This window comes from Natator depressus, chromosome 6, assembly GCF_965152275.1.
Source record: "Natator depressus isolate rNatDep1 chromosome 6, rNatDep2.hap1, whole genome shotgun sequence".
Classification (NCBI taxonomy): domain Eukaryota; kingdom Metazoa; phylum Chordata; order Testudines; family Cheloniidae; genus Natator; species Natator depressus.
In genome coordinates this window covers 69,294,209-69,319,854 of record NC_134239.1, presented here as the reverse complement: position 1 = coordinate 69,319,854, position 25,646 = coordinate 69,294,209, and the positions used below count along the sequence as shown (strand labels likewise).

Below are 25,646 nucleotides of genomic sequence, written 5' to 3'. Positions count from 1 at the left end.
ACATTAAAGTTACCCTAGCAAAGGCCATGAACAAAATAGCATCTCCTGAAACCAGGAACCCTAGCCATTTGCGCTATTAATGGAAATAGCAGTTCCTTCATGCTCCTAGGACTTTTACCCCACTGGAGGTTAACATTCCCTTTAAATAAAGCCTTAAACAAACAAATACCCCCCCCCACAAAAAAACCCCACTAACCCCCACCCCCCAAATGGAAGGAGACCTTTGTAATAATTATGAGCTGGCCTCAGCTTAGATAGAAACAACCATTTTCAACTCCTTCAGTGTGTTTCCTAGTGTTAGTGGCAAACATACAAGAAGGCAAAAATAGCTACTCAAGAGTTCTAAAAGAAGACAAAGAGGACGTCAGTTAATGCCCATTTCACAGCCCTAATGGGATTTCACATGACTCAATAAGGGTATGTCTACACTACAAAATTAGGTCGAATTTATAGAAGTCGGTTTTTTAGAAATCGGTTTTATATATTCGAGTGTGTGTGTCCCCACAGAAAATGCTCTAAGTGCATTAAGTGCATTAACTTGACGGAGTGCTTCCACAGTACCGAGGCTAGAGTCGACTTCCGGAGTGTTGCACTGTGGGTAGCTATCCCACAGTTTCCGCTGCCCATTGGAATTCTGGGTTGAGATCCCAATGCCTGATGGGGCTAAAACATTGTCGCGGGTGGTTCTGGGTACATATCGTCAGGCCCCCGTTCCCTCCCTCCCTCCGTGAAAGCAAGGGCAGACAATCGTTTCGCGCCTTTTTTCCTGAGTTACCTGTGCAGACGCCATATCACGGCAAGCATGGAGCCCGCTCAGCTCACTGTCACCGTATGTCTCCTGGGTGCTGGCAGACGCGGTACTGCATTGCTACACAGCAGCAGCAACCCATTGCCTTGTGGCAGCAGATGGTGCAATAGGACTGGTAGCTGTCATCGTCATGTCTGAGGTGCTCCTGTTCGCCTTTGTGAGGTCGATCAGGAGCGCCTGGGCAGACATGGGCGCAGTGACTAAATTTGGAGTGACTTGATCAGGTCATTCTCTTTAGTCCTGCAGTCAGTCCTATTGAACCATCTTATGGTGAGCAGGCAGGTGATACGGATTGCTAGCAGTCCTATTGCATCATCTTCTGCCGAGCAGCCATCAGATGTGGATGGCATGCAGTCCTTCTGCACCATCTGCTGCCAGCCAAAGATGTAAAAGATAGACCAAAACAAGAAATAGACCAGATTTGTTCTGTACTCATTTGCAACCCCCCCCGTCTAGGGGACTCATTCCTCTAGGTCACACTGCAGTCACTCACAGAGAAGGTGCAGCGAGGTAAATCTAGCCATGTATCAATCAGAGGCCAGACTAACCTCCTTGTTCCAATAAGAACAATAACTTAGGTGCACCATTTCTTATTGGAACCCTCCGTGAAGTCCTGCCTGAAATACTCCTTGATGTAAAGCCACCCCCTTTGTTGATTTTAACTCCCTGTAAGCCAACCCTGTAAGCCGTGTCGTCAGTCGCCCCCCCCGCGTCAGAGCAACGGCAAACAATCGTGCATCTGAGTTGAGAGTGCTGTCCAGAGCAGTCACAATGGAGCACTCTGGGATAGCTCCCGGAGGCCAATACCGTCGAATTGTGTCCACAGTACCCCAAATTCGACCCGGCAAGGCCGATTTAAGCGCTAATCCACTTGTCAGGGGTGGAGTAAGGAAATCGATTTTAAGAGCCCTTTAAGTCAAAATAAAGGGCTTCATCGTGTGGACGGGTGCAGGTTTACATCGATTTAACGCTGCTAAATTCGACCTAAAGTCCTAGTGTAGACCAGGGCTAAAACTTTCTGATAATGCATTAGACAGAAAAGACAAGTGGGATTTCTTCTGTAAATGGTCACACTTCTTATATAACCAATGCCACAGACCTGGGCATGCTTTCCTAAAATGAATACAATCACTATCGTGCTACAACAGGCAGTAATTGACCACCTCCACCATACCCAGAAATCAGGCAAACGTTTGTGCATATAGATAAGCCTTTCATTGTATTATGCTCTGCAGTTAGATGAGCTTTGCACCATTTTACTTGGCTTATGCCTTGGGCTAAATATTGTTATTAACACAGGAAGCTTCCCTATACCTCTGTCAGGTAAGCATTTTCATCATATTACAGATGGACAGCTGAGTCACACAGACATAAAATGACTTGCCCAAGGTCACACAGGAAGTCTGAGGCAGAGACAGGGAATAGAATCCAGATCTCCCATCTCACAAGCCTGTGCCTTAACCAACCGTCCTTCATAGTTTACTATGGAAAATTGAACATGTTTGACCTTGTTTCATACCAGTGTTAACACTGGGACTTCAGAATTTCAATTCAAGAATTCAGTGCTGCCAACTCCTGCAATTTTACCTCAAGCCTCACCATATTTGGTGTTTATCCTAAAGCCTCAGCTTCTGGAGTTATGTGACTATATAAGACTCGCCGCTTTCATTTAAAAAAAAAGTTTCTAGCTCTTATGGTGGCAGAAAAAAACTTGAAAATGTGAATTCAAACGGTTCAAAAGCCAGAGGCAAATACATTTGGGGGGGCGGGGGGGGGGAGGGCATTACTTTAAAAAAAATCTCATGATTGCTAAATGCTTGGGGGTGGCAATTCTGAGCATTACTAAAGTTGCTACATTTAGATGAGGCTGTGAGAAGAGGAGCTGAGAGTTGAAGTGATGGGGAGGAGCCTTGTACTGAATACACACAGTTTTCCTATTGGTTTAACTGTATCTGTTCAGAAGCTTAAGCTATACAATTCTAAGCATCTTTGTATCCCTGAATCAGCATCCACACTAGGGGGTTGTACCACTTTAATTGTGTCTGTTGCAAAACAAAAGGACATTTCAAAACAGATACAGTTAAAGCAGTACAAAAACTGTTGTAAGACCGGGTTTTACATTCCTTGTTAGTTGCTCTTCCAGCTATATTACATCCCCTTTTTAAGAGCCAGCATGCAAGATACACACCCACTGAATGCCAAATCAGTGCAAATTATGTTATGTTCCCACTTACATCAACTTGCAGACCCAACAGGTAACTTGTCACCATTTGTCTGCTCTCAGTTAGACTTTTAAAATGAGAAGTTCCCTCCATTGAAGTTGCCAGAGTACCTCTACGGATAGTGATTTACATATTTTTGGACAATTTATGAAATTATATGAACAAATATTTTATACCCTATGGATTTCTGTGGAACTTAAACTTTTCTTGTACAGAAAAGAGGCCAATTTCCCCACATTTCCCATGAGTCATATTCCTGAGTCACATTCTGTTATAGACACCATTAGTGAACTTGAGATAGCTTTTCATTTAAATCCACCCAGTTTTGCTTTGAGGCAACAGCTGTATATAATGCATAGCCAGCAGTAAGCAATCCAGCAATGGACAGAAATATTTGCATTGATATTTCTAATGTGTAATAAACACAAATTACATCTATAACTGATTTCCAAGCAATCCTGCAGGCATCACCACTTTCTTCCCTCAGAAGCCTTTTATTGTGATGACTTCCTTCCAGCAGAGCTTGAAGGAACATTTGTTTTGGAAGTTGGGGTTTATCATTAAAAAAACAAAGGACTTTAAACAATCGTGTTATGAATGTGAGACACTGGGCCACATTCTCCTTTCACTTTGGTATAAATGAGGAGTAACTCGATTAAAGTTAGTGCAGATATGCTGGTGTAAAAATGGTACAAGTGAACCAAGAATCAGACCCACTGGCTATGATAGTTACTCCTGGGGGAATTCTGTGCCACTGCACATGTGCAGAATTCAAGTCCCCTGCAGATTTCTTTGCTTCACCACAGAAAAATGGCTTTCTGACAGGGAAGCAAAGGGAAGCCACAAGAGTGGTAATATGACCCTCCCCAGCAGTATGTTTTCCCTGCCCAGGGATGCTGGCAGAGAGGTGAATCACTTTGGGGCAGGGGATGGGACTGGGGAAGACCTAGCTGGTGGCTCCTACCCTGCGCCGGGCTCAGCTGCTAGTCCTGGCTGGGCTGGGAAAGACAGGACTTCCTCTTCCCCTGCACGGCATCCAGGGCTGGGTCAGACTCATCCCCACATTTCTCCCCAGGCTGCAGGAAGCTGTACTAACTACCCCCTCCCCCACTTCCTGCACCCATCACTCCTCAACTGCTCAGGGAGCTGCTCCCCATCTGATTAACCCCCGTGCATCCAGACCCCTTCCAAACCAGATCCTCCCACCGAGCCTCACTCCCCATACCCAGAATTCCGCCTGCCAAGCCCCACTCCCCCTGCACCTGGACCACCCCGATGAGCCACCCACACCCAGATCTCCACTCCATTGAGCTCCACCCCACACTCTCCCAGCATCTGGACCCCTCCACTGAACCCCCCATACCCAGACCCCCCTGCTGAGCTCTATCCCCCCCTCACCCAGACCCTTCCCCCGCTGAGCCCCAACCACTTTCACCTGGATCCCCCCTGCAGAGTCCCATTATCATTGCACCCAGAACCCCCCAACAAGCCCCTCTGCACCCAGATCCCCACCACCACATGGATCCCCACTGAGCCACCAACACCCAGGTTGAGCCACACAGAACCCTCTCAACCCATATCTGGATCCCCCCACACTAAGCTCTTCCACACTTGGATCTTGCTGGGTTGAGCCTGCCTGCCCACACCTGGTGCACCTGACATGGAGGGGCAGGGCCCTGGGGTGTTTCTGGGGCAGGCCCAGTCCTTGCACTGTGTCAGAGTTGGGTGCAATCTCACCACTGAGTCCATGTCCCGGTGGGGAGCTGCAGAGTGATCTCCCACCTCTGTGCAGCCAGTGGCCTGTGCTCTCCAATGCAATGTTGGAGCCTCCACATTTATTTGACAAATAAAATTTACAGAATTTTGCAGAATTTTCAATATTTTGGTGCAGAATTTTAATTTTTTTGTCACAGAATGCCCTCAGGAGTAATGATAGTAAATAATATACAATGGTGAGTCCACCTAAATGAATCCCTTTTAAAGGAATGAAGCTATGAAATTAATATATGTTGCCTGTTACAAACCAAACAGAGAGAAATATAGCACAAAAGAATGATTGGACTCAGATAGTGCTTAATTTATAATGAAAGAGATGCTGGAGCTCAAGCAATTAGGTGCCAGGGCTCAAACAATTTTTTTACATTCATAACTGGTGCAGCACGCCCAGATGTGTCAGGGTGATGAATTGCCAAGACTAGAGGTGCCAGGACTCAGCCCTGGTAAGCCGCGGCACAAATTAAGCTCTGGATTCAGATGATTAACATAAGGAAATTTCAACTGGAACCTAATATCACTAAATATTCAACACTTTTATAATTAGTAAATTCATCCCAAAACTCCTGCCCCCACTCGCCCTCAAAAAGATCTATAAACTTATTTATTCTCCCCAAAATGTTGTCTATTTTATGGTACCTTATAGTCAGCATCCCACTGTACTGCTTGCTGCTTCGTCCATTTAGTTCCTACATTTCCCAATGGGTCTGTTTTGCTGTTTAAGTCCTGAGAAGGGGAAAAGAAGCAAGAATGGGCAAGTGGTAATATTTGAAAATATTTTTCCAATTTCACAATATAAATTCATAATTGCAGCATCATATTTTGACTTCAAAGTGTGGAGCTGCTGCTTATTCACTCCCAGTATGGCACAGGTCAGTCTGTACTTCCTTTTTGTTTTTATTGACAAGGCTGTGAGTAAAAGTGGAAAAAAAAGTGAAAAAAAATATGAAAGTGTCAACCATTTCTATAAAATATGGTAAGGGTGCTAACTCCTCACAACTGTAGATGTCAGAGGAACAGCAACCCTGCCTGATAAGGCAGGACTGAAACTCTGTGCACTTGGTTGTGCAGTTCTGGATCAGGGTTTCAGCAAATCTTATCTGGTTTTATTTATTTTTTCTTACCTCATGGAAGCCAGCAGGTGATTCCATTGTGGTCTCTGCTACATTCAAGTCAGGCACTATCAATGGTACTTGAGTACTAGGTTCCACAGCTGGCAGTGACTCCTGAAACATATGTGCAGACTTGAAAACAGCCGGGGTTGCTGAGTAGGTGCTGTATACATATTGACACAGAGCCCCACCCATCTGTGATTCTCTTAACAGAAAGAATCCCCGCCCACTTTTCTCACAATAAGAGCAAGTCTGTTGCAAGAGCGGGATAGTCTTTTGCAGCTGAAGTGATGGAGGAACACGATATGCAGAGGCCAAAGGGGCGTATACTTTCTGTTTTTAGGCACTGCCCATACAGGGAGCAGTGGGAAGCAGTGTGCCACTCCTTTGAGATTCAAATCCCACTTTTGCTCTCCTGTTGCAATGAGGACAGAGAGTGGGAGCAAGTTGCTACAGCCATTAAGAGAAGGCCTGATACTTGTCTCCTGCCCAATGTCCAGCCAGCTTGGCTCCACCCCCTCCCAGATCACCTGCTGGGGGTCAAGGAGCACAGTGGAATAACTGTCACCAAAGCTGAGGGAGACACAGACCTCCTTCATAGTACCACAGACATCCCCTTGCCTCATGCCATTATAATTTATCTCCTACACTTCCACCACCAATAAGCCTGAACACACTTCTCTCTCCTCAAACATTCCCCCTCCCTCACGTCTTCCAAATTTCCAATTTCTCTTCCCTCTCCCTCCAAAAATACCTCCATCTCTCCAAGGCTCCTTCCAACCCTATGTCCCCCTGAATTTCCCTCTCCAAGTCTCCCTTTAAGGCCGTTCTCTGAGTTTGTGTCCCCTCCAGGGTCCCCCAAAAGCTTGTCCTCCCAAGACCCTCCCTATGAATATATCCCCTCTGAGGCTGTTTCATTACAAGGTCCCCCCTTAGCTGTGGTTGTCCCCAAGATTCCCTTTGAGTCTGGATTCCACCCCTGCTTCAACCCTGAAGGTCACCTCACAGCCCAAGTCCTTCCCTAGTTTCCCTATCTTCAATTCCTGAACTTCTTTAATGGCAAGGGAAGGAGGAGCTGCTGCTGGGCAGGGGTTGGTGCAGCATTAGGAATATGCCACACAGGTGTTCTTCTAGGGCACCAAATTTTATGGGCACCTGTGATTGTGACTTAGTCACACAACCCCTCACGAGCTGTGAGCTGCAGCCGTGTGGTTTTCAGGGGCACAGAGTTCTGTGTCTTTAAGGGCACCCTATGCACTCACACATTTGCGTACACCAATAACCAAAAGCTGGAGCTATTACTCCAGTACAGCTCCTGCATGGCTGGCCACTATAGAGCCTCAGGTTTCAGCCTTTAAAGGGCAGCTCCCTTGTATCGGCTTCACTACAAACACTACTCTGGCTGAGTACTCCCCTGAACAACTTTTGGAGGTGGCAAAATATAGTGCCAGCGCTGGTCCAAATGGAATTCAGGTGTCCATGCTGTGAGGCCCAGGACTATGTATATATTTTTGCACTCAGTGTAACGTGACACACCAGCTACTCCTGGGGGAATTCTGCGCCACTGCGCATGCGCAGAATTAATGTCCCCCACAGATTTCTTTGCTTCCCCGGAGAAAAATGACTTTCTGATAGGGAAGCAAAGGGATGCTACAAGAGCAGTCACACACCACTCTTTAGCTGCGCAGGTACAACATTTCAGGCACTCGGAGCAGCTGGCAGAGAGGTAAATCACCAGGGGGATGGGAGACACCCCAGTCAGTGGCTCCTACCCTGAGCCGGGATCAGCTGCTAGTCCCAGCTGGGCTGGAGGCAGGAGAGGAGGAGCATCAAGGAGTGGCTGGGGCTGTGTCAAACCCAGCTCCAGAAACCTCTCCCAGCTGTAGGAAGCTCGGCATCCTCCCCGGCTTCCTGCTCCCATCGCTCCTTAGCTGCTCAGGGAGAGGTCACTGTATGGGGAGCTGCTCCCCCATCTGCCCAACCCCCATGCATCCATACCTCCCATACCCAGACACCCCTTCCAAGCCTCATCCTGTACACCCAGAACCCCCGGAGCCCTCCATACCCAAACCCCACCCCACTGAACCTCAACCCCTGCACCCAGACCACCCCCACTGAGCTCTGTGCACTCAAACCCCCACCCTGAGGAGCCCCACCCCCTGCATCACCTTGAACCCCCACATCCAGACTCCCATGCCACTGACCCCCAACCAGCTGCACCCAGACCTCCACCCCACCAAGTCCCACTCCCCCAGCACCCAGACCCCCCTGCTGAGACCCCCACACCCAGACCCATCAGCTGAGCCCCAACCACCTTCACCTGGAAGCCCCTGCAGAGTCCCATTGCCCCTGCACCTGGAACTCCCACCCCCAACGAGCCCCTGTGCATCCAGATCTCACAACACCTAGACCCCACAACTGAGCTTTCTGTACCCAGATTGTCCCACACAGAATCCTCTCACCCCACATCTGGATCTCCCCACAAGCAGCCCCTCCACACTTGGATTCTGCCTGGTTGAGCCTGCCTGCCCTACACCTGGTGTGCCTGCTGCAGAGGGGCAGGGCCCCTGGGTGTTTCTGGGGCAGGCCCAGGCCTTGTGCTGTGTCAGGGTCAGGTGCAGCCTCACCGCTGAGTCTATGTCCTAGGGGTGGGGGAGGGGCAGGGGGCTGTGGGGTGTGTGGTGATCTCCCACCTTTATGCAACCAGTCGTCTGTGCTCCCCACTGCCATGCTGGAGCCTCTGCATTTATTTATTGACAAATAAAACTTGCAGAATTTTAAAAGATTGTGCACAGTATTTTTAAATTTTTGGCACAGAATGCCCTCAGGAGTAACCAGCCTGGCATATACCCCAGACATCTGATGGCTTTGCAGGGTAGGTACCAATTCACATACCAAGTGGTGTCTCCAGGCACAGGTCTACAAAAGCACTCAACTCTAGACTTGGTTGAGATTTTTCCAGTGGAACATTTTTCCTTTGGAAAATGCCATTTTTTTCACAGTCAAAATCTTTTATGGAAATGTGCTGATTTTGACAAAATTCATTAAGAAAAAAAATTGGAAAAGCATTTTGGTCAGCATTCCATTTTCAGAATGCAACGTTTTGACTTTACATATTGAAATGACTTTCTGTTTCAATTTTTAAAATATTATATAATAAAATATTTTTTAAACATTCTAAAGTAGAACAAACTATTTCTAGTTTGTCAAAACAAAACATTTTGTTCAACCTGAAATTAATTTTTTCTTTAGAATTTTATTTTGTGGGAAATTTCTAAATTTTTATTTTTGTTCCGAATTAGAACAAAAACAAATTTTGAAATGTCGGCATTTCACCTGGAACAGAGATTCCAAATTTTGCCCAGCTCTACTCAAGTAACACGGTAATATGGCATTACTATTAAGACCAGTAGAATTTACTGGGCTAGGGCTAGTAAATTGGAAGGATCTCTCAGCACCTCAAAGGAGTGGGCTGAATGATTATATGTTCTGATCAATAATGTAAGTGCCATTAAAAACATATCTAATACATCTATGTAGATATCAAGTTTGGTTGATAAAGATAATCGTGTTGATCTAATATACTTAGACTTCTGCAAGGCATTTGACTTGGTATTGCACACCATTTTGATTAAAAAACTGGACTGATACAAAATTAATATGTCACACATTAATTAAAAACTAGCTAAACAATAGGTCTCAAATGTAATTGTAAATAGGGAATCACCATCAAGGAGGTGTGTTTCTAGTGGGGTCCTGCAGGGGTTGGTTCTTGGCCCTGAGCTATTTAACATTTTTATCAATGACCTGGAAGAAAACATAAAATCATCACTGATAAAGTTCGCAGATGAAACAATAATTGGAAGAGCGGTAAATAATGAAGAGGATAGGTTACTTATATAGTATTATCTGGACTACTTGGTAAACTGGGTGCAAGCAAACAATATGTTCAAATAGTGCTAAATGTAAATGCATTCAATGGCAAAAAACTATGTTATTGCAGAGCTAAAGTTGCTTGGTGGTATGTCATTGCCTTGCAGAACACTGAACTGAGCAAAATATGCCCATTAACACACATACCTTTATTCTGCCAGCTGCACAGTTGCTGAAATGTACACGCTCTTCACCAGCTTTCATAACCGATTCACCCTCACCCACAGGATTCCATCTAGCACTTTTACAGAACAAAAAAGGGAGAAAAAATGGAATGAAAAGGTTCCCCATGCCACCTTCCCTCTACACTCTTTGAACAATGCCTCTGCATGCACATAGCCACACTGGCCCTTGGCACTATAAGATTCAGGAAGTTCCAGATCCTTAGCCAGCTCTGGAGAAAGAATACTACACATTCACAGTTTAAGAACCACTTCACAGCCTTTTACCGCTCCCTTACACTTACAGGATACCATCTCATCTACACTTTCACTTAACCATCTGTCAGGGTTCCGTCCCCACTCTGAACTCTAGGGTACAGATGTGGGGACCCGCCTGAAAGACCCCCTAAGCTTATTCTTACCAGCTTAGGTTAAAAACTTCCCCAAGGTACAAACTTTGCCTTGTCCTTGAACCCTATGCTGCCACCACCCAGCGTTTTAAACAAAGAACAGGGAAAGAGCCCACTTGGAGACGTCTTCCCCCAAAATATCCCCCCAAGCCCTACACCCCCTTCCTGGGGAGACTTGAGAATAATATCCTAACCAATTTGTTACAAAATCATCAAAGACCCAAACCCCTGGATCTTGGAACAATGGAAAAATCAGTCAGGTTCTTAAAAGAAGGATTTTATTTTAAAAAAAGAAAGGTAAAAATCATCTCTGTAAAATCAGGATGGAAAATACTTTACAGGGTATTCAGATTCAAAACACAGAGGATCCCCCTCTGGGCAAAACCTTAAAGTTACAGAAAAGAGGAATAAACCTCTCTCTTAACACCGGGAAAATTCACATAAAACAAACGATAAACTAATCCGCCTTGCCTGGCTTACCTATACTGGTTGCAATATTGGAGACTTGGATTAGGATGGGTTGGAGAAGATGGATTTCTGTCTGGCCTCTCTCAGACCCAAGAGAGAACAACCACGTAAACAAAGAGCACAAACAAATGCCTTTCCCTCCCCAAGATTTGAAAGTATCTTGTCCCCTTCTTGGTCCTTTGGGTCAGGTGCCAGCCAGGTTAGCAGAGCTTCTTAATCCTTTACAGGTAACAGGATGTTGCCTCTGGCCAGGAGGGGTTTTATTGCACTATATACAGAAAGGTGGTTACCCTTCCCTTTATATTTATGACACCATCATTAAAGCATTAGAATCCTCTTGCATTCCACCTCTCTGCTGACAATAGCCTTTGTCATAAAAGCCCTATGCCCTGCTACTGACGTAACCTATACACGTCTGCATAGAAATGATGCATACTGCCATGGGTGGCGTGTGAACCACCCATTTGGGGAGGCTAGACCCCAGCCCCACTTCTCCCCCCCCCGCCAAAATCCTGATCCCCCTACTGCGTCCTCTGGCCACACCCCCTCTGCTGCCTGAGTGCCCCCAGGCCTGGAGCACCAGGGGGGCACCCCCAGCCTCAGAGCCCCCATTCCCCAGAGTACCGGGCAGTGCAGCCCCAGCACCCCCAGCCCGAAGCGCTGGACAGGCAGCTGAGGCTGGCCCACCCTAACCCCAGCCCCAGCCTGGGCCCCGGGGGAAGAGCAGGATGCACCCTTGGGGCAGAGCATGGGCAGGGCAACACCTGGCTGTTTGAGGAGGCTCAACCTCCCCTGGCCAACAATACCTGCCACCCATGCATACTGCATCCTGAAGATATACATGCACCTCTTCATTTTCCTCACACACATTGGAGGGTGCAAAACAGATTTCCTCATCTCATAATCACAGCTCTGTCACACACCCCAAACGAAGCCACCTGTGTCCTTACATCCCAATACGCCCTTCTTCCACCATTTAATGTGGGCGCAACTAACACACTGACTGCACCTGGAGAGTATGCAAATAATTCCCTTTGGCTACTGCTAGTTTGAGGGGAACAGAGGGAAGGTGCCAGGGCAACATTTTAAAAAACTTTTTGTCCTTTAACAGTGTTACATGGAAACCTGTGGGTGGGTGAGTGAATGAGTACTAAAAGGAGGGGGAGAGTTTGTATATTTCAGCAACCGTGGGGTTGGTAGAGTAAAGGGATGTGTGTTAATGGGCATATCGTGGCATTGCTGAAGAGGGCAGAGTTAAGGTTGCATGGACAATCTTAATTCAGCATTTCCTAGTTTTCTGAAATTTGAGTGCTGCTCAACTCAACATTCTGCAAGGGGTCAACATACCACCTACCAACCTTAACTCTGTACTAATGTCAGTTTTGCCACTGAATTACCTAGTCTTTTTAACAGGAAAAGATACATTATTGGCAGGAGTTAGTAGTCATTTAGTTCGTTGTACACATCGTATTTCACAATTTGCACACAGAGGCAAATCAACCTGCAGAGCAATCTCCATGTCATGCTCTCCCACTTTGCTCTCCCACAAACTTCTGCAACCTTGTGATCCAGGAATCAGCCAGACTCCACACACTAGCCACCCTGGGAGCGCACATATTTCTTTTCCCTCAGTGATCAAGGAACCTGCACAGTCAGTTCCACACTTCTGCACTGGTCTTTGGAAACACCATATTAATCTGTCCCAAGATTTTCTCAAACAAACAATCCAAGGCTTTCCTACCTCCCATCCCCATTGCCTAACCCCTCTGTAGCTGCAACCCCTCTCCCAGTCTCTCCATCACATACACACAAAGACTTCTAGTTTCGGCTCTTCCCCCAATACAACAAACATTTTGGTTAGACCATCTGCTGACTATTCTTCTGAGTTCACAGTAAACCTCCCCATAAAATAAAAGCACATTTTATTATAACAGAGACAACTTGCAGCAAGCTACATGAGTTATTAAATCTTTATTGCAGATGTGTACTAAGATTTGGACTAGAAAACACAGTGGTGGGGTGTTCAAAGGGACAACCGTGTTGACACATTCCCTCAAAATACCCAGGCCAGCAAAAAGAGGTTGCATAGAAACCCTCTCGTGGTGTTTTCTTTATTAGTGCATGCACAATGTAATCCTTCTGGAGTGCACATATATGAAAGTGAAGAAGTGAACATGTTCTTAAATACAGGGTGACCATACAGTATGTCCCTTTTTGGCTGGGACAGTCCCTTTTTTAAGCCTTGTCCCGGCCATCCTGACTTTTTTGGCAAAAGTGGGCATTTGTCCCATTTGCTCTTGCTAACTGATGGAGCACAGAGGAACGTGCGAGGAGCCGAGCGGTGACACCAGCCCTGTCAGTGTAGGGTGGGAACAGGGCTCCAGTGAGTAGCGACGAGAGCCTCACAGTGGGGAGGCAGGGTTCAGGTGAACAGCAACAGCTGTGAGGGGGCAGACAGGGTTCCGACAAACAGCAACAGCCAGCCATGTGGGGGGTGGGGGGGGAGAAAGTGGGGCAGGCAGGGCTCATGGTCACCCTATTTAAATACTGCTCACGGTTTGGTTCCTCAAAGACTTAGTGGGCGCCATGTAGTATCTTGGGTAAAAATTGACTGATTGAGACCATTTTGACCTGCATCACATCAACAGCTTGATCTCTAGCTTTGCACAAAACAAACAAAAAAACCTAACACCTAGAAACTGGTGGGAAAATAGCTATTTTTTCAGGACTTATATGTCCTGAACCCCTGGCTCAACAGACCCCCAAATGTGAGTCACTAATTCCACTGTGCACTCCCACCAGGCATAGCAAATGCCAAGAAAATTTGTGCAAGCATGGGGATTTTAGAGCACTTAGATCATGTCTACACTAGTGTGCTTAAAGTGGCCCAGCTGCACTGATGCAGTTGCACTGCTGTAAGATCGTTCATACAGCCGCTCCATGCCAGCGGGAGAGAGCTCTCCAGTCGACATAATTAAACCACCTCCACATGTGACGGGCGGGAGAAACTCTCCCTCCAACATAGCATTGTCCACACCGGTGCGTCTGTTGGTGTAACTTACGTCGCTCAGGGGGGTGTTTTTTCACACCCCTGAGTGACTTAAGTCATACTGACAAAAGTAGTGTAGACGTGGCATTCGAAACATCATCCTCTAAACAGGAAGGATAGAGAGACAATACCGGGGATCGCCTGGCGCATGGAGGCATGGTCACCTGGAAAGATGTGCTGAGAGCACTCCACGATGGGGAATTTCAAAATTCCCAAAGAATTTAAAGGGCGGGTCTGACGGTTGGTCACCTGAAGGCAGGGCAGTAGACTTCAAGGTGATGACCAGAATGGCTAGAACAGGCATTGTGGGACACTTCCGGGAGGCCGATCAGAGCGCATTAATAGACCAGGGCCTCCACACTGGCACCGCGGTGCTTCAGCTGGGGCGCAGCAAGCTCTATGCTTCTCGTGGAGGTGGATTGCCAGGGGCACACCAGCCACAGAGTCCAGGCACTCTACGTGCCTTGCCAGTGTGGACATCTCGGGAGTTAGGGTGCCCGGGGCTGATTTAATGCACTCTAACTTGCAAGTGTAGCCAAGCCCTAGGAGCTGCTTGCTGTCTAACAGCTAATCTCCGTTGCCAAAGCCCCAAAGCAGATGCAAGCAAGTTTTCCTTTGATTCAAAGATGACACAATTAACTAGCTACTTGGAGTGGTGCCAGAGTTCAATATTAGGTTTTCTTTGCAAAGCGTGTTCCCATTCGCAGTTACACAAAAATTACAATTGTCTTTTTCCTGTTACAACATACACATTGAGTAATCTTTAAAATGCATCTTCTTCAATTATTTGTTTCCAAAGTTTCACCGATACTGAAAACACAGAACAATCAGGAACTTGGGCATTTTGTTAACCGGTGGTTGTTTTGTATTGCAAGAACTGTGTCAAAACTCCATAGGCAGAGCTCGATTAATATGCAGATGAAAAGCTTACATTGATCATGCATTTGGGTAATGAATAGCACAGTTCTTGCTGTAAAGGTTAGTATAGGATACAAAATTTAATATTGTAAGTGCCAGTACATCAACTTTGTTCAGAACAGTGACTTTGGAAATATTTATAAGGTATCAAGTATCAGAGGAGTAGCCTTGTTAGCCTGTATCCACAAATACAACAATTTTCACTCCATGCATCTGAAGAAATGGGATTTTTACCCATGAAAGCTTATGCTCAAATAAATCTGTTAAGTCTTTAAGGTGCCACTGGTCTCCTCGTTGTATATATAAGGTAGAAATTAAACTGTCAAATTTCCTTTTCAGTCAGTCTAAGGTCCTGGCGATGTGCTTTATGATGTTAAGAGGAGGAAAGTGGAGGAGAAAAATAGTGTTGAGCCACTTTTATGCCTTTACTCCAATGCCATCTTGGGGGCAGCTTTTCACTCCCTGGCATAAGATAGAGCAGCCTTAAGGTTGCTCTAGTTTGCATTGGCTGTCATTGGACCCTTAGGATCATTCTGGTAGCTAGGCATAGCTGGGGTGTAAAGATGCTTATTTTTCTCTCACTCCTCCTGGGGATCTGAGCCTGACCCTACAGGTGCTGCGGCAAAAGTAAGGAGCACGACAGCCTCTGGTAATAAAGCTAATAGCAAATCTATTTACTTCTTTATTTTGCTTTCCTGTACCTTAATCTCACTCCAAGGCACTGTGTGCTATTACAGTTATGCATGGTTTCTAAATAAAGTGCCATCTCTTATGCACTCTTTCATGAACCTGATGCTTCTGCTTATGAAGTTCCCCAAACTTTGAATGGTTCTGGCTGTCTAAGTGAGTTAAATGCTCACTTAACAGCAATTGCAGGCAATGTTAATTTTCTATCAAGTCTCTCAGAATTCCCATAGCTATCCTCCCTCCCAAATGGAACCTGGGAAAGTCTGCGGCCAAGACATTTTGTTGAGATTGGAGGGAAGCCTATTATTATCCTTTTTCTACAAGCCTGTTTTCTCTCTCTCTCTCTCTCTCTCTCTCTCTCCAAGGCTACAGCCAATGAGTGAACTAAATTAATTTTGATGTTATAATCTAAAATATCTGTGACTAGATGAGAGAGTTGGTCATGTCTAGGTTTGTAGCAGTGACAGCTAAGGATAAAGTAAAAGATCAGTGGCAGGTTACATGCTTTTCTCTGCACCATACTCCCCTGCAACTCCCTTCAGTTGCCTTCCTTTCCCTTCACAATTCGCATGCATCCCCTTCAATCTCCTCCTGAGCTCCACATTCCACTGTACTCTCTCAGCTCCCTCTTGTACCCCACATTTCTTTACCTCCCCCTTCAGTCTTATCTTGTACCCCATATTCTATGACAAACTCCATAGCCTCCCTCCTGCTCTAGCACATACCCTTGTCCTCTCATCGTTTCTTGTCCACTCTCCTAACCTCAGAAGAAAGGGAGCAGCCATCTTGCGTGACAGCAGCTTGGCTTCAGTCTTACTGGAAACATTGGGAGATGATGGCCATGTTTACTAGGACCAGTCACTCTTCGACTTGCAAAGGAAGCAGAAAACTAGTGGAAAACAAGCAGGAAAACAAGCAGTTTCATTCATATTAAAAGTAATAGTATATGGTAGCCATTTTGAATAAAAGCAAACATTCACAAGTTTCATTCCAGAAATCAAGAGATCATAAAAATCTTAAATGAACAAACAAAAGCAAAGAAAGACCAAAAACAAAAACCATGCCAAATGTCACAAGATGTGATAAAATCATGAAAGTTAGCAACTCTGCCTGAGGGGTCAGGTGACTGAAACCAGGAACTGAAACACATTCTTCCCACCACTCCTGTGTGAAATACGTTTAATACAATTCCATTAATTATTTTAGTCTCATACTATACTGTGGGGAGGTAGATAAGTATTTTATCCCTATTTTTCATATGAAGAAACTGAAGCAGAGAGAGGTTAAATGATTTCTCCAAGGTCAGACAAGAAATCTTTGGCAGAGTCAGGAATATAACAAGGTATGGTTGAGAAATCCCAATTTGTTTTTTCTGAAAATTAAACAAAAAATTGGATTTTTAATGAAAAACCAAAACAGAAAACCAAACATTTTTCAGGTTTTTGATTTTTTCCCTTCCTTTCTCTTCTTTTGTCCCCTAAGTTCCCCACTTTTTCCAGTTGCAAAATGTAGGAAAAAATGGGGAGGGAAGTAATTCTGTAAAGATCTGAACACCTTACTAATATACAGCTGTGAATATATTATTATTCTTATGCAGGACTCTAATAAGCTTCTGTTTACAATTCACCTTAGTCCAAAGATAATCATCAATGGGCGTAAAAGGCAAGATTCCTCTAAATGACTTCATTATCTTTCTTATCCTCACCTTAGGTCTAAATTGCAACACCTGAGAAAGAGCACACTGCCAATTTGAATATCTTCTGTTTTATTAACAGCAACATTTATGCATTCTCCTCTTACAATCACTTTGATGGTTTCCCACAACATTCTGCCATCTTCATCTTTTTGTATCTTTATTGTTTACAAAATTGTAACTGTTTTAGGCCCTAGTTCAGCAAAGTTCTTAAATATGTGATTAATTGTAAACACATGACTAATCCCATCCCTGTACAGCAAAGCATTTAAGCATATGACCCTTTTAAGCACACAAATAATTACTTTGAAGTTCAATGGGACAACTTACATACTTAAAGTTAAGCAAAAGCTTAAATGCTTTGCAGACTCAGGACCTTAATCCTTTTAACCATCTTTATTTTGAAACTCCCAATCTAAGGCCTGGTCTACACTGGGGTGGGGAATTGATCTAAGATGCGCAACTTCAGCTACGAGAATAGTGTAGCTGAAGTCGACATATCTTAGATCAACTTAGAATCACTTACTTCGCGTCCTCGCGGTGCAGGATCAATGGCTGCCGCTCCCCCATCGACTCCGCTTCCGCCTCTCACCGTGGTGGAGTTCCGGAGTTGACGGCAGAGCGATCAGGGATCAATCACTACCTGCCGATCCGGCGGGTAATGTAGACATGGCCTTAGGGTCAACTTCCTGCTAAACAGTTACACATGTACTTAATTTTACTACTATGAGTAGTCTCCTTGAAATCAATGGGATTACTCATGGTAGTAAAGTTAAGCACGTGCATAAGTGTTTGCAGGATCAGGGCCTAAGTGTCTAAACCCTTCTATGTCATTTACTACCATTCTTGGAGATCGTTTGCCCTCACTGGGAAATGTTCTCATAGACTTAAGGCCAGATAGGATCAAAAATAGTGAAGTCATCTATAACTAGGCTTGGAAGGACTGTAGAGTTGGTAAATGTCTATAAATGGTCAGTTTCCAGAATGGAGAGAGGTAAATAGTGGTGTGTCCCCCAGGGGTCTGTACTGGTATCAGTACTAGTCAACATATCCATAAATGATCTGGAAAAAGGGGTAAACAGTGAGGTGGCAAAATTTGCAGATGATACAAAACTATTCAACATAGTTAAGTCCAAAGCAAGCTACGAAGGGATCTCACAAAACTGGGTGACTGGGCAACAAAATGGCGGATGAAATTAAATGTTGATAAATGCAAAGTAATGCACATTGGAAAACATAATCCCAACTATACATATAAAATGATGGGGTTTAAATTAGCTGTTATCACTCAATAAAGAGATCTTGGAGTCATTGTAGATAGTTCTCTGAAAATATCCACTCAATGTGCAACGGCAGTCAAAAAATCTAAAAGAATATTGGAAATCATTAAGAAAGGGATAGATAATAAGATAGAAAATATCATATTGCCTCTATCTAAATCCATGGTTTGTCCACATCTTGAATACTGGGTGCAGATGTGGTCGCCCCATCTCAAAAAAGATATATTGGCATTGGAAAAGGGCAACAAAAATGATTAAGGGTATGGAACAGCTTCTGTATGTGGAGAGATTAATAAGATTGGGACTTTTCATCTTGGAAAAGAGTTGACTAAGGTGGGATATGATAGAGGTCTATAAATTCATGACTGGTGTGGAGAAAGTAAATAAGGAAGTGTTGTTTACTCCTACACATAACACAAGAACTAGGGGTCACCAAATAAAATCAAAAGGCATCAGTTTTAAACCAAACAAAAGAAAGTATTTCTTCACACAACACGCAGTCAACCTGTGGAACTATTTGCCAGGGGATGTTTTGTGAAGGCCAAGACTATAATAGGGTTCAAAAAAGAACTAGATAAATTCATGGAGGATAGGATCATCAATGGCTATTAGCCAGGATGGGCAGGGATGGTGTCCCTAGCATCTGTTTGCCAGAAGTAGGAATGGGCAACAGGGGATGGATCGCTCAATGATTATGTGCTCTGTTCATTGCCTCTGGGGCACCTGGCATTGCCAACTGTTGGAAGACAGGATACTGGGCTAGATGGACCTTTGGTTTGACCCCGTATGGCCATTCTTATTTTCTTAACATAGAATAAAACTGACCATTATTTGGGTGTCATGACAGCAGTCTACTGGGGGTTTCTGAATGTCCTTTTTGTCCATCATGTCATCAGTACTTGAGTTCAGCTGTGTTGACACTGAAATAAGTCACTGAAGTGAGAATTGGGGACACTGGAACAATGTTTGTTTTTAACAAAATTCATAATGAAAAATGACACATAGATGTTCATAAATATATGTTGATCCAAACCTGCACGCATACTAGAGGGCAAAGTTATGTTTCCTACAGTATATCTTATAAATGTACAGAGGTAGAAAAGACTATTTAGACCTCATCACTATAGTGTTTGAGGATTAATAGATATTATCCTCATAACTTATCAAAGGTTACACAGGAAGTCTGTGACTAAGCCAGGAACTGAATCTAGGTCTCTTGAAACCCAGTCTAGTGCTCGATCCACTAAACTATCCTTCCTACACTTAGTTCTCAGCCCCTTCTCATAGGAGCCCCTTATTCCCAGTGAAGAGAGAAGAGAAGGGGAGCTGGAACAATTGTTATAGTGGGGCTACTGCTGATGGAAACCATGTATTTGGTGTTTGTTATTACTACATAATAATAAACACGAAATACACGGGGTGCAGCAGCTGGATGGTTCTAGCTGCTGCACCAGTTGAGAGCGGGAAAAGATTTCTCAGCACCTGACACTGTATGATTAAAACATGACCATTTATATCATTAATATTGCCACTGTTACAAACATTATACAAAGTATGTCATGTGTCAATGGAACAGTTATGATTTGCTAAACACGATTATCCTGTTTAGATGCATGTATCATTTTTCATCTGAAGTTATGAATATTGACTATGTATCAGTATTTCAAATGTGTTTGCTCCTGGGTTAACACCTACATGGTAATTTACATCCAGCCCATTGTGAACGGACTATTCAAGTTGATGGCCCATTAAAGGACACTTAGCTCACACAATAGAGGATGGAAGAAGCCTGTCCCTGCTCAGTGGGCCTTCCTGTGGACATTTTAGCCAGAATATGGGTAATGGCTGCTCCTATGACTCATCAAAGCATGCAAGGGCATGTGACTTGGTCATGTGACCCCGGACTCCATCTTGTGCCTGTCATTTTCCACAAACTAAGACAGAGAGCAGTCCCTCCACATGGGAGATAGCATAAAAAAAAACCTAGAAGCATCTCCATTTTCCCTCTTTCCTACTCTGATCTCTGGACTATGAATTTACACTGAAAGGAGCATTCCAACCAATAGACTGAGGACCTTCCAATCTTTTCGAAGTTACCAAAGACTTTACAAGCCAGTAGCTTATTCAATCACTGCTTCAAACCTGATACAAGAACTTGGTCATGAGTGTGTGTATTTGTTTTCCTTGACCATTATAACTCTCCCCTCTTTCTTTTCCCTTATAAACAAACCTTTAGATATTAGATACTAAAGGACTGGCAACAGTGTGATTATTGGGTAAGATCTGTATTATATATTGACCTGGCGATGTGGCTGATCTTTTTGGATTAGAAGAACACTTTGTTTGATTACATTGGTTTAAAATAATCACTCAGCATAAAGTCTAGTGTCAGGGTGGTGAAACTAGGGCTGGGATGCCTAAGGAGACTGAAGTTTTAACTTCTTGTTAACCAGTGTGGTGAGACAGACGTTTACTTTTGTTACTGGCTTGGTATATCTTATGGAAGAATAACCACTAGTTTGGGGTGGGCGTGATGTTATATGTTTAAAATATGATCATGTAGAGAATTGTTGCTACCACTGTTATATAATTGGAACAGATCATGTACAAAGTCTGTCATGTAAGATGTCTATGGAAAAGTTATGATTTGCTGAGTCTGATTATGCTATTTGTATGCATGCATCATTTCTGTATCAGAAGTTATAATATTAACTATGTACCTGTATTTCAAATGTTTGCTCCTGTGGTAACACCAACAAGGTGTTTAGCCAGTACATTGTGAAGGAACTATTCAAGTTGAATGGCCCATCAAAGAACACTTAACTCACAATGGACCCCAGAAGATGCCTATCTACACTTAATGGAATTTCCTATGAATGTTCTAACTAGAGTATGGGTAATGACCTCTGCTATGACTAAGAGAAGCATGCAAGGACATGTGACTTGCCCATGTGACTCCAAACTCTATTTTGTTACCTGTTATTTCCCACAAACTAGAACAACGGGTTTCTCTCAACATGGCAGAAGATATAAAAGGCCCTGAAAACATCCCCATTTTGCCCCTTTCCTGGACTATGAACTTATACTAATAGGAGCATTCTAACCAAAGGACTGTGGACCTTTCAATGATTTGGAAGCAACCAGAGGCTTAACAAGCCAGCAGTCTATTCCATCACTTCTACAAGCCTGATCCAAGAATGTTGCAATTACTGTATGTATTTGATTCCTTTAACCAATTTTAACTCTCATCTTTCTTTCTTTTTATAAATAACCCTTTAGATATTAGATACTAAAGGATTGGCAACAGCGTGATTATTGGGTAAGATCTGAGTTATATATTGACCTGAGTATGTGGCTGGTCCTTTGGGATCAGAAGACCCCTTTGGTTGATGAAATTGGTTTTAAATAACCATTCACCATTAAGTCTAGTGCTTTTGGTGGTGATATAAGGACTGGAATGCCTAAGGAGACTGTTTTTCTGACTTGTTGTTAGCCAGTATGGAGAAACAGAAGTTCAATTTTGTTGCTGGTCTGGTATATCTTATGGGAGAACCACCACCAGTTTTGGGGTGTGTCTTCTGACCTATTTCTTAGCAGTTTGTCCTGAATTTGGTATTCTCGGCTGTGACCCACTGAAGCACAGTGACAGAACCCATCAGTGTTCCCCACTCCTGTGAAGAGTAAGGAACTGCAGAGTGAAGGTGCCCTCGTGCCTCATCTGGCCCATATAGGGAAAAAAGAGAAGAGGAGGATTTGCAGTCACCAGGGTCCTCTTCTGGCTCCTGTGAGAGCTTTAGATCGTTCTCTCCAGTACTGGCTTCATAGTGGAGAAATTTGTTATTGCCTGTTCTCGTGAATGAAATGCTTCAGTGCTGACATTTTTAAAACCCAGAGAAAGCCCTGTTGCACATGCCATTGAACAGACAGTTCAGGATGTGCTTAGCATCCTGAACCAATCTTGCCACTGAATATAGTATGTAAATTCCTGCAACCTAAAAGGTATGATTTTAAGCATAAGTAAGGAAGATAATAACTATTGTAAGTCTGGCACATTTACTACTTTACACAGTAGCATACCTGTGCAATAGGCACAGGTGGAGTGCACTGCCACAACTATACTAATTTCTAAAGTTCTGGCATAAACCTTGTCCTTTACAAGGCATGTCTCAAACAGGATCATAACTCTCCTACCTTTTATCTTCCTTCATAGCTTCTTATTAGACTCCATGTGGAGCTAAGCAACCGCATCCATTTGTTAAGTCTAACCCTTCTGCCAGGTGGAGGTGACAGTGTTAAGGGCCGGGTTGAATATCTAGGGATTCTTTTTAACAAGACAACACAGAACCAGCTTGAGCTCCCTCCCAGCAACCTGGGAAAATACACGTCACCCTTGGATGTCTCTGAGAGGCAATACTTCCCCTCTTGCAAGCTCCGAGTCTGTGTGTAGAAAAGAAACTTTTAATAAAAAGAGGAAAATAACCCAGCATTAATTTCAGAAAACACGTCAAGCATGATTCAGAAGAATATGACCATGAGCAAAACACCCACCCCAGAGTAAATTGGGCAGTGTCCTTTACCTCAGGTTCTCATCTTGTGGTGAGAAAGTCCAACAAACAAAAGTTCCTTCAATGTGCCCCTCTCCGCTCCTCTCCCTCCATCACACCCCACTCACAGCTGCTGTCCTTGGCCAGTGAAGACCCAGAGTTCACATTTGAGTTCACCTCCCACTCTGGGGTTGACGGGGAGGCACCTTGCTTGCTTTGCTGGTCAGCTGCTTGTTCCGCCAGCTGCTCACTCTCCGTTGGCTGCTCTGCTGCTCATTCACTCCACCGGCCACTTGCTTCACTGCAACCCCTGGGATGTCTTGAGGTCCTACCACTTAACCCGGCTTTCAGCTCTTCCTGATTTCAGCTGTTCGTGGGGGAACCTCACTACTAGTGCAGACTAGGCAGTCTCTTTTACCCCATAGCAGGTCTAATGCTTAGACCTGGCTCTCAGTGATTACAGTTCTATTGATCTGTAACTAAAGATTCTCAACTGAGTCTTAGTCAGCTCTTTCGTTACACAGTGGAGAGAAGGGGGTCAAATGGTGTCCAGGACCCCTAGGCAGAGCCCATGCCACTAAGTACAAACATGTATCCCTGCATTCTCTCATCTCCACTGGCCTTTGGCACCCCTACCCGCTCCTTAGCAAGCGCAGTTCAGTTGAGGGTGAACCCCTCAAAAAGGGCATGACAAGCACAACTCTGGTCCCCTTGATTCACACAACAAGGATAACACTTTATCACCCCTACAGCCAATAACAAAGTGACTTACAATCCAACACCCACCAAAAGTGATCATTTGGGCAAAGCAGATCCATCATGCTGTGCACCTAGGCAGAGTGGATGTGTCTATGCAAACAAGGTCAGTGCCTGAAATCTTCTTCCCGAGCTCATCACTAGATGTCAGGGATGAGCTCATTCAGGCCCTGCTTACATCAGAAAACACCTGAATCTCTTAGAGGTGACAAGATTCCCAGTCAATTTCATCTCTAGTTTCATAGCCATGGCCACTGTACTAACTAGAGCTTTACCCCTACAACCTGTATGACATATCCTGGACTACACTAGTCTGAGAATCCCAGATGCATGCATGAAGATGTCATTTTAGGCTGCAGAATAAGAGGTAGTCACTGAGATAGAAAGACTTAAAAGGGCTGGAAATTGGCTAAATGACTGGGATCTTGACATTAGCTTCCTATGCACTGCAGAGCCAATGTAAAGCACCAAGTTCTTGTAGGATATGTTCTTGATTCTCCATCTTGCTCAGCAGGTGCACCATTGTATATTGTATTGCCTTTAACCTCAGCTGCTCTTTATGGTCAGCCTCAGATAGGCAGATCCCATTAAAAGCATCTACCCTGGAGATGAAAAAGTGGTAGCTCAGCTTAGCCAAGTCTTCATCAGGCAAGAAAATATGCCCTTTCCTTGCCAGCTATAAGCAGAGAAAGGCATTTCTAGCCACCATTGTTATTTGAGAGTCCAAAGGTTGTGCATTCCTTGACAGCTTTCTTTAAGTGAGAGGGTTCCATGTAACTCACTTCAAAACATGGATTCTGTCCTTCAAGAGCACAGGATTCCTTATGATCTCACTAAGTACAAACACACAGCACATCCCTATAACACAGAGCAGGAATACGTCCAACCAAAATTGGCAACCCTATTTGTGTCACTGTGCACTCCCTTTTATGTTTGCTGTGCAATAATAGTAATTCTTGTTCCTTGCCGCCAATTTTCTGGAGTTTTTGTTGCCTAAGTCAAAAGCTTCTCTGATCTATGCTTTTTACTTTTGCAGGTAATCACCACAGTTCTCCACTAATTCCTGATTCCCCATTAAACAAAATATAAAGTAAATTGGCAAATGAGGGGCTCTCCCATACAAAAGGAGAAAAGGTCTTCAGCTTTTCCATACTGGTGGCCTGGATCCTTTGGATTTTACTTTTATTGTCAGGTCAGCTTCCGGTGCTTTACATAGTTCTTCCCAAGAGATGTGCCTTGTTGTTGAAGATGCACTTGTTAGTTTATCTCCTCCCATCCATAGTGATAGCAGTTATACAGAATATGAGCCCTTCCTCCTGGGCCTGTACTAATTTTAGTACAGCATTTACAACTGCAATAGAGGTTTCCTCAGTACACTCTTCCATGAACTGACCTATATCAAATGACATGCAGGACAAAATATCAGCATCAATGTAAGATTTTCCAGGCCAGTATCTGGTGTAGAAATTAAAGTCAACCAACTATCCAGTGATTGCTGTCCAGCGGCATTCAGGTTAGTTGACATAAGTAAATAGGTCATCAATGGGTTACCTGTGTAAACAGGAAAGGATGACACATAATTAAATAATTCCCAAATCATGGTGTAATTGCCCAATTCAAGCCAGAATCTCCAGTTTCCCAGAATGCAAATTATATCTTTTTTTCTACAGGACAAAGGGTCCTAGAACCACAGCATATCACTTGGAATTTGCCCTCCTGTCACTGGTACCCCACAGCTCCCCACCCATCAGAAGATGCATCTGTATGTGAAATGAATGGCACGGGAAAATCTGGATAGGCTATTACTAGGGGCTGTATCAGAATGTCAAGCA

The 25,646-nt window shown here is 44.2% G+C and overlaps 1 protein-coding gene across 1 annotated transcript in view; it reads right to left on the bottom strand.

Moving 5' to 3' along the window:
• LOC141989220 (cytosolic phospholipase A2 epsilon-like) overlaps positions 1-6,038 on the bottom strand; it is a 63,372-nt gene extending 57,334 nt beyond the window's left edge. The window contains exons 1-2 of the mRNA XM_074955655.1: positions 5,928-6,038; positions 5,441-5,529 (exon numbers count right to left, since the gene is read on the bottom strand). Coding sequence (XP_074811756.1) covers positions 5,441-5,529; positions 5,928-6,038 — 200 coding nt within the window. The remainder of the gene's footprint in view (positions 1-5,440; positions 5,530-5,927) is intronic.
• Positions 6,039-25,646: the final 19,608 nt, after the last annotated feature.